Here is a 15,852-nt window from a genome sequence, read left to right on the forward strand (position 1 = left end):
ATTAATCGACCCTAGTGGATCGATAGCGATAAGCGATGAATGAGGGAAATCGTCAACCACGTCAGCAGGGTCGGTATCGGGGTTCTCAAGTGTTTGGTGTCACGATAGATTGGCCGCCTCTATGGCTAGAGCAACAGTATAGCATAACGTTATTAGTTTATAGCATTATTAATTTTCTGTAAAATCTTCTATTTACAGGTACTTATTGTACTTAACCATTTCAACGAAAACAACTTCGTAATTACCCAAAGATAAATCGATTTCGAAATATAAAGTCGACTGGTTCTCATGAAATCTACGACTAAACTTCTTGGGATTCGTGAAAGATTTTTAACCTCACCTTTTCGCTCGGCAATACAACTTTTTGAATTACGAATTTTTGCGATAGGTAAACTGATCGTAGAAATAATTCATTGAATACAGGAATCATTTAAGTTTTTGTGTATTACTTTTTATAGCATTGTAGCTTACGAACTACTAGTGCTTTATAATAAATGTTTGAATGTCGCTTTCTCTGTAATTTCCTCGTACTATTCCCTTGTTTTTGTTTAGCGTTGTACGCGACTGGAGGAGGCTGTGAAACGTGATGCAGAAGCACTTTATGGCTCCATTCGAGACGCCGCTCCCACTAAGTGGCAAGCCTTTTAAAAGTGCAGCTAAAATGCAACTCGGGCGATCAGCCTCTTGGCACCCTGTTATGAAACAATCCTTATTCGCACTGACGTTTTAAGTATCTTCACCGAGCTTAATACTTTTTTGAAAATGTTAATTTATGACAAGGTATAATTTTACGATGACTTCTATACCAGAGTGGGAGTCAAGAAAAACATTGAATGTGTTAAATTGCTTATTGTTTACATGAGGTCCGTGTTGCTCTATGTTTACAATAAATACGAGCATGGCGTATGATGAATATCTGTATAGGCGTTAGACAGTCATCGTACCGCTTCATCATATCCATCTGAGAACTGGCATAAAATTTATGAGTCACCAGAATATAGCTCTGCCCAACCCCGTTAAGAACTACGGGCGTGAGATGTGCCTTATATCTCCAGCAGAAACATCGGTATGTAAATAACGTATCACTGAGGCCTTAGAACTCGCTCACCAACCGGAAGGGTATTGCGTAAATTCTTCCATTGCAGATTGGTAAAGGTAAACCATAAACCCAAATAATTAAATTATTGAAGCAAGGACATCAATGTAAACAATTAAACACACAAAGTTGCCATGTGTTAATTAAAAAAGTGTCGCAAAGGCAGGATTTAAACTCGCCATTTGGAACGGACACAAATCCATGCGGGGTGGGATAAGCTGATTAGCAAGTTAAAAGGATAGCTGAAACCACGGCCAAGTTAGCCGAATTAAAACAATCTCATTAAGTGAGACGCACCAAGACCCCAGGTTTGATATACGACATTCTTCAACAACCCTTTATCAACTTAATTGCTATTCTAACAACTCAAGTTTGTTTCTTTTGTGTCCTCCCAAAAGCAACCCCTCTGTCCACCTAATTGAAATAGTTAGAACAGTAGGTAGTAGAAAAAGGTGTTTGTCAAGAGAGTTTTATCGCACGAGGACGAGTATTATAGCCATTGTCCTATTGCGGTCGACAAGGTCGGGCCCAGCTTTGGGCCGCGGCTAATGCCTAGATTACCTTCATTATGTCTGTCGTCCCTTAGTATCTACGCTGTCAAATAACACATTGCTAATGAACGAACAATAAAGCCAAATAATTAAAAAGACTTCATGTGTCACCAAAAGCTGCTTTGGGCTCAGCAAAACCTGTCGATCGTGTACGGTTAAAAGCATACGCGATATAAATTAAACATTTCATATTTCAACATGAAAGATGTTTTACGGCTCCATATATTTCACCCCTTTTCCCTCCCTGATATTACCTTTTTTTTGCTTCCTACATTTTTTCCTTCACACTATTATTCGGAAAATTTGTTGCAGCCGCTTACCGCAAGCGGGAAGAACGTTAAAACGTCCCATTTGAAATTATGACGACGGGTCGGGTTTAATGTAATGAAGATTTATATAAAGTTCACTATCTTATCTTTATTGTACTGCAGTAGCCGTGTCTACTTCTTGTTGTACCTGTTGCAAATTTGCATGACAAAAAATATGAGCCGTATCCTCCGTCCGTGAGTGATAATAAGAGTGAAAAATCTGTATTTTCCTCTAAGAGGCGAGTTGGTGAATTGAAGATAAATTACATAGAATAATCATTTATCCACTATTTTTATAGGAGGTACTACAAAAGTACTTTCATATCGATCAATGTGACCACATATCCGGTCAGCATAATATATAAACACTGAAGAGACCTTCATCTGTGCCAAGTAGTAACTTACAATTAAAAGACATTATCAGAAACTCTTCTAAGACATTACTTGGGTGTAAGTAATCCGAAAAGTCTTTGCTTTGACAAAAATCAAATCAAATTATGTTTTACTGCAAAAGAACAGAACATACAAACATTATGTAGTATTGGCAGTGTGACAAATGGGCAGTATTGAGCAGATCACGTGGTAAAATGACATATGGTTCATATTATTTTGTAGTCTTGTGATTGTGATGGTGAATTTTATTTTAAATCATCTATAGATATAGGGTGTAGACAGAGACATACCACTTTCATTTCTTTCGCTCTTAAGTCTTCATATCATGTTCGCCGGATTAGAATAGGTACCCATCTACTCGACCTTTCTTTAGAATATCCTGACTTCGCGAATTGTTCACTTTATGACCACATGCGTTTAAAATTTGTCAGTAGCGATAAATATAGTGTAGTACGCGGACAGCCACGGCCACACCACACCTCCACCAGCAGTTATTGTAAAAGCACCCAGGGTGTAATTTGGCAACGCGTTGCGATGTTATCGCGCGTTTCCCTACAGATACGCCGTTATTTAATGCCGCTGTTTGGCTCGAGTCCTGCGACAAAGCAACCAGTTTTGCATTTATTTTTGCGTAAATTGAGCCGTGTATCCCAACCCTTACAAATTGTCTGGCCTAAACAAGAGAACAATTTTCGCTTCTGTTTTGAAGTTTCGTAGATGCAAACTGTATACGTGCGAAATTTTAAAACGTAGGTATAACCTAGGCACAATATGCATGTCGGAATATGTTAATATATTTCGAAGGACACAGTGTGGACGTCAACTGAGTATGAGTGGTTCAGTTTATGTATTAAGGAATCCAACCAAATATAAAAAAATGTATTTTCATGTCAACTCACATTATTATTAAGAACTCAACACAAACATAAATATTTCTTAGATTCATATCCGAATTCCGATATAACATAATAATATTATAATATAGATAGCTGAGTGTCACACGTTGAATGCGCTAGATACACATATTTCTATGATGAGGGTTTGCTTTTAAAACAACAATACACTATTATATAAAAACAGTTCGCAAATGATGTCAGTCGCTCGTGGAACGCGGAGATACGATCTCGTTGACATTAAAATGATTTTTGAGAATAAACTACTAGTTTGGTTCGTTTTCTTAGGACGTTATATGAAAGTGTTATCAGTTCAAGTTACAAGCAACTCTAATCCATCTATGGTAAATATTTTGTATAAGTAAGTCCGGTTGCTCTAACGTACCTATGCGTGTACATTTATGTTGGTACTGACCTCAGGTACTGAGTGTACTATTTTTTAAACTGTTTGCCGATTTAATAGGTGTATATATATCTATTACAACATTAATAAGCAAAATTAATTATAAAATAATACAATTTGTCACATAATCAGAAACATACGTAACTTTGTCACATCCAACTTGGCGCTTAAGCGTTCTGAACTGGTTTTAAACTGTTTTAAGTGGTATTGGTTTCATGTACCTTTTGTACATTAATTAATTGTGTAGGTACTTATTGTATTATTATTTGTCTGATCTTTTATCTTTTTATCCTGTATATTATTTTACATACAAACAATTCGAAATAACAAGTTTAGCTCTACAGTTATTAAGAATGTAGACTGTTTTAAGAAATAAACAAAATTTGTTTTATTTAAAACATTTTTTAAATAAATACATAAATGTTATATTAAGTATAGTAAATATATATTATCATTACATTATAAGTAATTAATTTTGTTTTACTTTACCAATCATTACAGTTGAAGAATATTGTGGGTTTATTATATGACATGGATCTGAGCAATCAGACTGAAATAATGTCTCTGTTCGGAATTGAAAAGGAGTATCGAGCAGAAATTGATAATTATAATAGATTGGGTAGCAGATACAAGAGACAAGCCGGCGGTGGTACGTACTGTATTTTTATACAAAAGCAATAAGTAGGTACGATAAGCTGCAAAAGTCCAATCAATTTCTAGCAAAGTAATAAATTTATGTATCATCAAATCTCATCTCTTCTAATTTGTGTTATATAAACATAATTTAAGTAGCTATAGACACTAATCATCCGAGGGGGGAGCCTGGGGTTCTGTACTACAAGCTAACGCTTCTCACTGACCCCAGTCTCTCTCACCAACAACTGCATCTTAATCTTGTTTTATTGTTAATTACCAATATTATCGTGTTGATGTGAGAGTAATAAACATATTTTTATTTTTTTAATTAACTGGTTGCACTTAAGACCTCCTGGTTACATGTCGTTTCTGTAATAGAGCAAAGATACATTTTATAATTACGACAACTAACATAAGATAACATAAAATATAGCCTATATACGTCCCACTGCTGGGCACCGACCTCCCCTCAATCAACCGGAGGTGGTGTGGTATGGAGCATACTTCACCACGCTGCTCCACTGCGGGTTGGTGGAGGTTATGACAACTAATGGTTCATAATTTCACCACTGTTTACAAATAACTCGCTGGGCTCGGTGACTGAACTTTTGCTCTTTGATTGTACATAAACTTATGATAGTAATTCTTAATGGCATAGACAGAGCCACAAATCAAAAAAGGCCCTCACACTAGCCCAAACACTTCTACCAACCAGCAATGAAGAATAATAGTTTTTTATTGGGGTGTGGTGTTGTTCTAACTATCTATTCAACCACACTTGCGTCATAGATTAAAGAATAATACTACGTATAGAACGGCAACTCTCTGCTCCCACCAAGCCGCTGAGCTAGGTTTACCTCCCCCACCCCTCTTTACTTTAATCTTCAATCGTATGGGCGTCAGACGTCACATACACAGATGCGCATGTATGATAACGTCAATTTGTAGTGTCTGTGTAAAACAAGGTTTTATTATGAAGTGTCCGGGGTATGCCTGCATGTAGACCAAATTAGACCCTTTATTAGTACGGACATGAGAATTATACTTTGTGAAACACTCGTTCTGTCAAAACTCAACTACAGTCTCACTGTTTATGGACCTTGTCTATACAAAAAAACTGAAAATATTATTCAGCGCGTTCAAAATGCCTGTGCACGTTTTTGTTTCCCCATTCCTCCTCGTACTCATATCACGCCTTTTCTTAACAAGTCGAATCTTCTCAATATGCATCACCGTCTGAGTCTATATTACGCATGTCAACTGCATGACATTGTTAGGTTTAAAGAGCCTCCTTATCTTTATAAAAATCTATCCTGGCGGGAATCTGCGAGGTCTTGCTCAATAGCGATGCATATACCACGACACAGAACAGCCGCTTTCCGTGGTGGTTTTAGTTACCGAGCCAACAAATGTTGGAACGATATACCACCGCCTCTACGCAGAGTTACCTCAAAACCCACTTTTAAGAAAAAATTTTGAGAACATCTTCTTAATATTCAAAAAAGTATGGGGTGACTGAACTCTGCACATATACATACATACACCTATCAATTTACATACCAATATAATAATCTATTCTATTTGCTTATATATTTTTATTTATACTATCAATTATGATTTAACCCCTTGGCATACTACTGATTTTCATTTAGTACTTTGTTAACCTTACCTTTGTTTTTTGTTTTGTTGTTATATATTTTTTTCCGTTTAAACAATTCACGGCACGGTTTTTTGTTGGCACGTTCAATTCATTTATTACTAATTATAAGCGTAATATGGGTACTGGCAGAATATCAGTGTTGGTGAGAGTGGGCATTCGTACCATACTCTTAGCAACAATATGCTGAGTCAGTCCCATTTCCCTGGGCAGTGTTAGCTACTAGTCATAAATTGTTAAACTTAATTTATGTAAATGCTTTTGTAACCTTCACTGTTTTGGGAATAAAGTTATTCTATTCTATTCTATTCTTTATTGCGTCATCCTGTGTCGATCTCCTGCCTGCTTTCCGTGTCTACAATACAATGTCGTACAACGCCGGGAGCCATGCTATGACGCCATCCAGTGCTGGCGATTGATTTTTATAGCTTTTTGTCATTTTAATTGTACGATAATGTTTACACTAATTATTATGCTACTATTTAAGCCTAGCTTACCGGACTATTATTAAAACTATCCTCCGCGATACAGGGTTATAATTAAGTAATTTAACAGCCTCGCTCTTATTGATGTAGCATTCTCCATTCTCGTCTATCAAAGGCAACTTCTTTTACCTCCTTATAAGACACGTCGTGCGCCTTCTCTTTAACTTGTTTCATGTAAGCTCTTCTTGGTCTTCTCCTTCCTCTCTTTCCTTCTATCTTCCCTTCTATGATGTTTTTTAATATTTATTAAAACAGCGTCGTGTTATTTTATGTGTCCAATCATCTTGCCTCTTCTGTCCTCAAAAACTCTCATTATTTGCCCCTTTCCCTTACTTCTTCATTAGTATCTCTTACATGTAAATAAAAAATTAAATATGTACTTTACCTTAAACATAGGTACTTATTCAATTTTCTTATATTTCAGGTAAATTCGTGGAGTCATCTAGAATGGGTCAGACAAAGGTGTTGCAGCTGCAAATTCAGATGTGGAAGAATCTGGTCTCAAGGCAATACGTCGGAGGCCCGCACCCTCTACACAGGATTATTCCTTTTGCATTCGTCGAAATCCTTAAGTTAAAAGTATTCGATTACTTCTCACCGGATATTACGGTGGAATCCAAAGTCTAAAAATAGAAATAGTACAAATATTACTTATGTAAGGACTTTTTAATTTAAAACATTGTTTCAATACACACAATAACACAATACATTATTTTTATTTTTTGTAACAATGGGCAACAATGTCCCCATTTACATGGGACTCAAACATAGCCAGGAGTAAAAGGGCGCTTAAGAACCCGAAGTACCGTAAATCTCGATATTTACCGGTAAATCCTAAGATTTATCAAGGGATGGTGGTAAAATTCCAAATCATGACCCCTTGGGCCACAGGTTGGGTCATGGTTGGCCACTGCAATTCTATCTAATTCTCTACAGAGATAGGTTGTCTGCGACCTGGTGACCCCTGACATAAAAACTGGACCCGCTCCTGATCTATGGACCTTTGCTTACCAGTTTATTTAGTATCATCCTACTATTGCATATAGGCATCCTCAATTTTACACCACCCTTACCGGTCCTAAAGTAACCCCATCCACAAGTTTTCCGCCGTTGCAACTTATAAACTCTGACGTTTAAACTATAAGTTTCGAAATAAAATATTATAACTATAACAAAGTTTATTTTATAGTTAGTTACGTGCCTTCTGGGAATACACCCTAGTTGCTTTAAAAACACTATACCCAGTCGAAAATGTTTTTATATTTGGTTTCATAAATCTTTAATAACGTAAGCGTATTCCAAATCTTCGTTACAGGAAAATCTTCGAGTTATTTGTTAAATATTTTAGTAAGTATCTTGGAATAAACTCGTTCACCTGGCGCCTGCTTAAAATTCTGTGGTGTCTCTGGTTCGGGGAGGAGGGCAAAGTTGGTGACGCGTCGGGCGCGCTGTCGCCAGAACATCAGCGCTTGACACCTCCCCGGCTTACCCAACGACAATCACTGGGGAAACTTGCCAAGACTTTCACTGCCTACCTTCTTGAATACACCTTCGCCTCTTGTCTCAGCCGCCCACGTCTTGATTGTGCTAATCTTTTTCACCCACTTTTTAGAGGTAAGCTCATTGATTGACGCCGACTCAAGTAGGTAAACATGATTAACATTTATATTTTCTAACATTACCCGACCTATAACTACGTTAACAGTAATGTATTCTGTTCTGTTCATTCGCCAGTTTGGATGGTCTAGACAGCTTGTCCCGGTTTTCTATTTCAGCCAGTACTCGAATAGTGTTCAATCAAAGCGCCAAATATAACAAACAATCAAAACAATTATCAAACATTAAAACAGAATTCTATATTTCTCAGCTTCGGCGAGCGGTTTTCGATAGAACTATTCCAGTTGAAACAACAATTATAGTTCCTATCTGTACTATCAGTAGGTAGCTAGTAGATACCGAGTTATATTGCAGAAGGGCTTAGTTTGACAACAGGCGACCGCAAGCGGGCGTCGCGGTCGGCTATCGCCCGCGAGAGCGACTTGCCAACTAATCTAATTACCGGGGATTAGGGATTCTCCTTCATCTGTCACTGCCTTTGTTGATAATGAAACAAACGGATTTGATCACATTAAGCTCGTAGTTATACCTGCTAAATAGCCTAGTTATACAAAAGCTACATTGTGGTCAGCTAATTTACCGTACCGCAGACTAACAAAATAACAAACTAACATTGTTATCGGAAGTCAAGGGGTTTCCTTGGTCCGTCACGGAATGAACAGCAACAAAGTTGTGTTCACAGTATATACCTGCGGAACTTGTTGCCTGGCACAGATTGTCTACTTACAGACTTCTAGCAAACGTGAATCAACTTTTTTATCGTTCAATAACATTTAAGTATACAATAAAAAACAGAGCTTTTACATAGTTTATGAGCTGACCATCTAACCGACGTATTCTTGACTCGGATTTTCAAAGTCAAGTAAAAGGGGTAGATGAAATTTGATCAAAATGGGTTGCCCCTGGTTCTAAGAAGCCGTGGGAATACATATCGATTGATCCCAGGCCGCGGCAAGACAAAAGGAGAACAGCGAGCCAGATCGCCGCCCACCACCTAATTGGATTAGTTTGCAAAACTCCGCAGGTCGCAGGATTCTTTCTCATAGAATTATATCCAAATAGTTACAGACGGTTGCTTTGGACTTTTTGCCTACTTATTATTTTATGCACGGGAGACTAAATATTGCTTTTACAAAAAGAATGAGCTAAAAAGAAACTGTCCCGAATAAAACAGTGTTCTTGTTTTAATGACGCCATGCAAGACAGACAATGTTTTCAAGAAAAAGAAATAGTATGTTTAAGAGATCAATAAATTACGAAAAACATCCTATCATAACGGTGACATATTTATGGTGGCGATTGTATTGAGTAAGAACAATAAGGATAAATCCGCAAAACTTTCGACTTTATAACCATTTCGACATTCGATCTAAAAAGAGACCTACTCAGATCCGTTACTAACGGTGAACAAAAATTATAAATGAGGTACAACGTAAATAAAACGAGACAATGCAAAACTGTAAAGTGTAAATTTCAAATTCAAAATGTAAATCAAGTGGTTATCTACGCAAAGTTTTTGAAATCGTTCCAAAGATATCACCAAGTTTTGTCAATAGAGATAAAGGGATGTAAAATTACGAGGACAGTAATGTCGGCAGTAAACCAACTTGGTCGGGCACAGAGCACTGACGAACGTAAAGTTTAGTTAACGAGATAGATGGCTCTGCCGACCCGTGTCATAACAAAATGGTTGTTTCAGGCAGGTAGGAGCCCTAAATTCTGTTAGATTACTTACACAAATAGAAGAACAAACTTTATGGCGTTCGAACGCCTACAAAATACGCTGATGAAATGTCTATACTAGAGGTAGTTACCTAAATTTGCAAATGCAATGTTTTAATTATACGTTCAACGTTATTGTCATACAATGAAATATTATAATAGATGTTTTAAATAGGATCAACATTATTATACAAGGATATTCACTCCTGAGACTGAAGGAAGAGTGGCAAGATGAGTACAGCTAACATTACATTTCTTGCACACTTGGGAATTAAGTGCTATAAGCGGCCTCTTAGATGAAAAAATACAACGCTTTGCTTAAGATGAAACCCTAGAGAGCTCATCGCCGTTAAGTTATTCATTTTCTATCTATGTGGTTGTGGATGTACACACAATAAAAAGGACTTCTCTCTCTCTCTCTCTATTTAAGAGCTGCGCTCTTGTCGGTGGAGTAACCGCCATTCCTCTCTTCTTCCCGCCAACCTGCACCTTCTCTTTTATTTGTTTCATAAATGTTATCCAACTATAGAGAACCGGAGAGGAAATATGATTGGCCACCTGATACGACACGATTCATTTATAACAAACATTATAGAAGGAAAAATTGAAGGGAAGAGAGGAAGGGGTAGACCTAGGATAAAAAGGACTTAACAAACCAATAATGCCAACACTTACATAAGTAAATTGAGATAAACTTTATATTTCCACTTGGTTGTAATGGGTTTCGAAATTAGATGTATTTCTGTTCGTCTGAGATTATGCAGAAATCTGATGTGGTGTCCATATATAAGTAATCTTAATAAACTGACTCTTTAGACGTATATATTCTTGTTGCTATAGAATCATCCCACTGTTTTACTTAATAATAACAGGTCGTACATAAACTCACGCCCACAATCCCTAATGTAATGGACAGAGCCACAAGCATAGCCTTTGTGAGCTACGGTGGTAGCTGATGAATAGAGGAATATGTTGTGGACTGTATTACTAAATAAAATGTAGGAATAACAAATACTTAGCTTTGAGAGATATTTTTAATGTATTTTCACCAATGTTCATCAAAAAAGCACAAGACGTAAGAACGAAACAAAACCAACATACAAAAGGTCAAAAAAGAAGAAATATAAAAAAACATATAAAAAGATTATAAAACCTGCGAAGAGTTCGCAACAGCCTTGATACGAATTTCCAAAAAATATTGTCTCCTGCGTTATCCCAAAACAAAACGAACCACAGTGTTATAAGTCTCTACTCGTTCAAAATTAATGAGAGTTGAGTGAATAGGTACCAGGTAACAACGGGGTAACAAAAGAAATCTGATTTATTGACCCAATTACGAAGGATAGAGGGCGGCTATTGCCATTGTTTGATCAAAATACAATTCACCGAATCATAAATATCAGGAACAATAGTCAATAAAACTAGATAGCCTTGGTTAGGAAATTGGCAAGGAAAATAAATATGGCCAAGTTTGTCTATTGCTCTAGGGTGGCGCCCGTAATATTTGTAACTATTGTAGTAGTTCATTCGACCCTAAATAACTCATGTCAAGTAGTGAATTACATCCGAGTTGATATAGTTCAGGTGCCACGTGAATATAATTAAAGTCACGTGAAACAAATTGGAAATACAAAATTCATGACTTACCTACATTTGAGCTTTGAGTTATTCGATATAGTTTAGGTATTTTAACAAACAATGTCGAGAAATTATTTGAATGGTACGTTTTTAAATATTATGTTGATATCCTACAAACCTACAATGTTGAAAGGACCTCAGTTCCCGAATGCATAAATAAGTAATCTAATTATGAAAAAAAAAAACTAAACAATGCAGCGAAAAGTTAGGATGTGAATATAGAATGACGGCGGAAGGACGGACTGCTGAATAATTAACTGGCTGGAGACGAGCTTCCACCTCAGCTATTTTGCTCCCAATTCTGATACTCTGTACATGCAGCAACGCCATTCACAGCTCTATATATTGTTTATAGCTACCGTTACACAAGTTCTTCAAAAGTACACTACTTATATAAAATATTATCAAAAAGTTATGTACGCCCGTATACATATAAACTAATAGATCTTATATGGTCGCAGTGGCCCGTCTGGCTGTGTCAACATGAGACCTTTTTTTTTTAATAAAAATACCTATCGGGGTGAGCAGACTTAGAAGTCATCAACAGGACAAACCGCAGCCACTGGTGTTTTTCATCTCAAAATTGATTAGTAAGAACCCAAATTTAAATATAAGTAAGTATCTGAGAAAGTTTCGAGATATTTTTTTCCATAGTAGGACTAGAATATAATATAGGGTTGGTTATGAGAAACTGTGGATTGATAAGAAACATTCTCAAAATTATCTTGCATTCCTAAATTGCACCATCAATGAATACAACCCACGTTTCTACGGCTTTCTCGTTGCACTTTACAATTTTTCTGTGATCTAGCTACAGCATTGACAATGGGTACTGATTTGGATCTGAGCCAAGGTTACCTCGCCTCGACAAGGCTGTATCCAGACATGAACGACGCGACACCGACTGCGATGAATTATTCAGGGTCGTTGAATGCAACCTCCCGCTGGCCACTGGCTTAAACCTTCCTGCTCTACAATGCCTCTCGGATTTAAATACACTACAAATCTTCCATTTATTAAACAAGCGAAAGCCGCCTTTTATATTCTTAAAAACAGAGACATTTTTATAAGCCAGTTCTACTTTATTTTAAAATTCAATATACTTACTTTTTTGTTACGAGTATGTCAATTACGCCTCTCTTCGAGGTGATCTATTCGGTAACTGCACATTTATTTAATAAGCTTGTAAGATTTATTTAAAATTGGATTGAGTTTTAGGTAAGTACATTGATAGGAAACCCTATATTATATTCCTAGCTTTAACTCTACTTTCACAACTACTTTCAAGTATTCAATATATTTCTCGTATTGTTTTCGGCGACAGGCTGTCCATCAACGACTAGACATTCCAGGAAACAAAGTGAGGAGATGACATAAAACACATTTACATCCACATCACACGATATTGCGCCGCTAGGTAGCTTAGTCGTTGACTCTTTCACAGCAAAATGCTACATTCCATGAAATATCAGTTGAAGCAATGTTGCCAAAACGCTTTGTTGAAACGAATTTTGTCATATGTTTCTCCGACTCGAGTGTCCCGATAGTGCGTCATTGTGCGTCCCTCTTTATGTAGTAAGTGATGTGACATTGCATCTGTCAACTGTTCGTACCTTTTTCGAAACAAAATTTAACAATAATTGCTAGGTTGCTGAGGTTGGTAATCCGCCTCACAACCAACACGATAGAACAACAATAATGGTTGACACAAGCGACGAAACTCGTGTTCTGGCATGATTATGAAGGCGCTATGTAGGTGTACGATCTCAAATTCAAAAATATCTTTATTCATTAGGTAACTTATATTTTAAATCGTCACTTTTTACGTAGCGAACGTCTCATCAGCCTAAAATACTGCAGATTCTCATAAAATACACAGTACCCTGGCGTATACACTGCTGCTGCTAGGTTGATCGCATAATACTTCGCCCCACTACTTTCCCCCTGAATACGCATTTCCTAGGTACGTGTGTGTAACACCATTGACCACATCTATCATTATCAGGTGGAATCGTCTATCGTATTTTAATAAAAAAAAACAACTAATGAAGGTAGTATAAGGTAGAAGTTTGATTCTCTCCCCCCGCACCCCTCGTACTAACACAAACCCGTACATTCATAAATTCTGGTCTGAGCTTCAACCTATTATAATATAACAACACAAAATAAACACACTCAAGTCCACAATAGAGGCATATAAATATTATACTGTGGGCAGCAAAAATTCACCGGAATTGCAACCGTAGAGTTTAGCAAGTATGAATTATTCAAGGGAGTTAGTGCTGTGGAAGACGTGGCGCGAGGTGGCCAAGATTGACCCTCACATTTTTAAGGGGAATTATGTACTGCCTTAGGACTGCCTGATACTATCCGTAATATTTATGTCAAGGGGGAAAAACTTCATTATTTGTAGTTTGTAAGACGTAGCTTCAACAATTTGAACTGCAACCGCAGCTTCGCCAGTATTAAGTACTTACGTTATTTTGTACTCATTCTCTCGTGTAAGTTGTGAGGCCAATTACCGATTTCATCCACTCTAGGATAGACATGTTATTTTATTATAAATTCAATAGACATCATAATATTTTTTAAATTGTATATTTACACTCGATTTTCTATCGCTAATCGATCGCTTAAAACTTTATTTTCAACCATTACGCTCAAATTTTTTTTGTGTGATTAAGAATAGAATTTTTGGGTACCTTACCTATACTTAGATATAATTTGTGTAGTTTAGAAGACTAGGTACGTGATGAGAATATTTAAAGAACTGTACTTTCTTTACCTTTTATAGAGTGGCATACTTTTTAAATAGTTATTGTATGAATGAAACTATCCTATCCAACACCTAATACTTACTCCTAGACCTAATACTCGCAACTTCTCCGCTTCCGCTGCCGCCTCCGCTCCGCTATGAGGTAAACGCACTTAGATGTATTTCCTCTACCGTTTTAATTAATGCTTTCATTGGAGACTGGGATTAAATAGGGTTCAGTAATTAAAGCCTACCGGATTAGCGACCTTTGTCTACTACAATTATGATTTATTATGTCAAACGTGCAATCAAAGGCTTATAACGCAGATTCACATTAAAAATGTTTTGCGTCCCGGAAAATTGCAATCATTAGTATAATTAGTTTTGCTATATAATCCTTTGCGGTTCGTGATCATCTCCTATGAGCGTTGATAATATCGAAGCAAAAATATTCTAATATTGTTTTAAGGCCCAGAAGCAAAGAATCTTATTAGTCTGTAAGTATTATTAGACTAAAAATCTGTAGCTTTGAAATCTATACCCGCGTACAGTTTTAGCTGCGCTTGAATCGAGTAATATTGGATATCTCGAACGAGATGATCTTACCTAAACTAGGGCAGCGTAATGAACTGCTACCCTGCAGCCTAGCTTCAAACCGGGAATGCTTTGAAACCTCAATATCCGAAATAGAAAATTATCCAAACCTAGAATAACTCCAATAATTCAAAACCGGTTTCTCATCGTAGCGGCTCCTTTGAGCAATCATTATTGCTCACTTATTACCGTTTGGCGCAGACTTTAATTTGGCCAGACGAATTTGACTGTTAGGTACATTTATAACAAAGCGTTAAATTATATATTCTTTTATTTCACTTAATTTTGTTTGTAATTCTGGTGAAATCCTGTCAATATCCGTTACCAAAACTACATCGTGGTTGAAACCAATAAGAAAGCATACAGTCATGAGCAATATAATATACCTACCCACTTTAGGACTATGTCGCACTAACATATTTGACATTTAGTGAGACTTACAGTTCAATTTGTCAAAAAAGTTAATGGGACATGGTACCAAAGTGTACACATATTAATGCTCGTGACCGTAGGTACATGATCACCTTCTTACCTAAGAATATTCGAAACGGATTTTTTCTATCCCTACCAGGGTTGGTCGTTTTCCTCAGAACTTTAGAGCTTATATGCAGTATCATGGCATCAGTTCTTATGATAACATCATTTTCTCCGTAGCTCGTGGCCATACCACATACTTTTATTACCTATTTTACATAGTTTTCAGGTTCATTGCTCATATTTTTCGATTCCTGCTTTTCGCTTCTGTAATTTTTTACTCTTTCATTAGTTATAAATATTATTATCTGCGTATGTTCAAAATATTGGGTTAAATATTTTAACTTAAGAAGTCGTAATATCAGGTGGATTGCCTAGGTAGCTAAATCTACGTACTCATAATTTACCCGCATAACCAAATCCTGATTTGGGTAAGCAGAGCCAAGGGACATAAGAAAACAACGTAACTATTATCGCTTTAGATTTACGTATCTTAGTAGTAGTAATAGCGTTTTGCCTATAAAACATCCATCGTGTCAGAATTTTTTTGGGTAGGGTCGATAAATCAGGTCTTAGAGGCGCAAAAATCAGCTTAATAAACTGAATTGCATTCCTGCTTGCTCTACTACA

The 15,852-nt window shown here is 36.7% G+C and overlaps 1 protein-coding gene across 1 annotated transcript; it reads left to right on the forward strand.

Moving 5' to 3' along the window:
* Positions 1-3,449: 3,449 nt before the first annotated feature.
* Positions 3,450-7,127, forward strand: LOC126369548 (uncharacterized). Its single transcript, XM_050014035.1, has 3 exons — positions 3,450-3,585; positions 4,146-4,293; positions 6,847-7,127. Exons 1-3 carry the CDS (start codon positions 3,487-3,489, stop codon positions 7,047-7,049), a joined length of 450 nt encoding a protein of 149 aa, XP_049869992.1. The 5' UTR covers positions 3,450-3,486; the 3' UTR covers positions 7,050-7,127.
* Positions 7,128-15,852: the final 8,725 nt, after the last annotated feature.

The sequence above is a fragment of the Pectinophora gossypiella genome, chromosome 9 (assembly GCF_024362695.1).
Source record: "Pectinophora gossypiella chromosome 9, ilPecGoss1.1, whole genome shotgun sequence".
Lineage (NCBI taxonomy): Eukaryota > Metazoa > Arthropoda > Insecta > Lepidoptera > Gelechiidae > Pectinophora > Pectinophora gossypiella.

What these genes read in the sequence shown, in the direction of transcription:
- LOC126369548 (XM_050014035.1), top strand. Translation starts at nt 3,487, where the DNA reads ATGATTTTTGAGAATAAACTACTAGTTTGGTTCGTTTTCTTAGGACGT. An exon ending in GCAACTCTAATCCATCTATG is followed by an intron (nt 3,586 to 4,145) that starts GTAAATATTTTG and finishes CAATCATTACAG; the next exon opens with TTGAAGAATATTGTGGGTTT. An exon ending in CAAGAGACAAGCCGGCGGTG is followed by an intron (nt 4,294 to 6,846) that starts GTACGTACTGTA and finishes CTTATATTTCAG; the next exon opens with GTAAATTCGTGGAGTCATCT.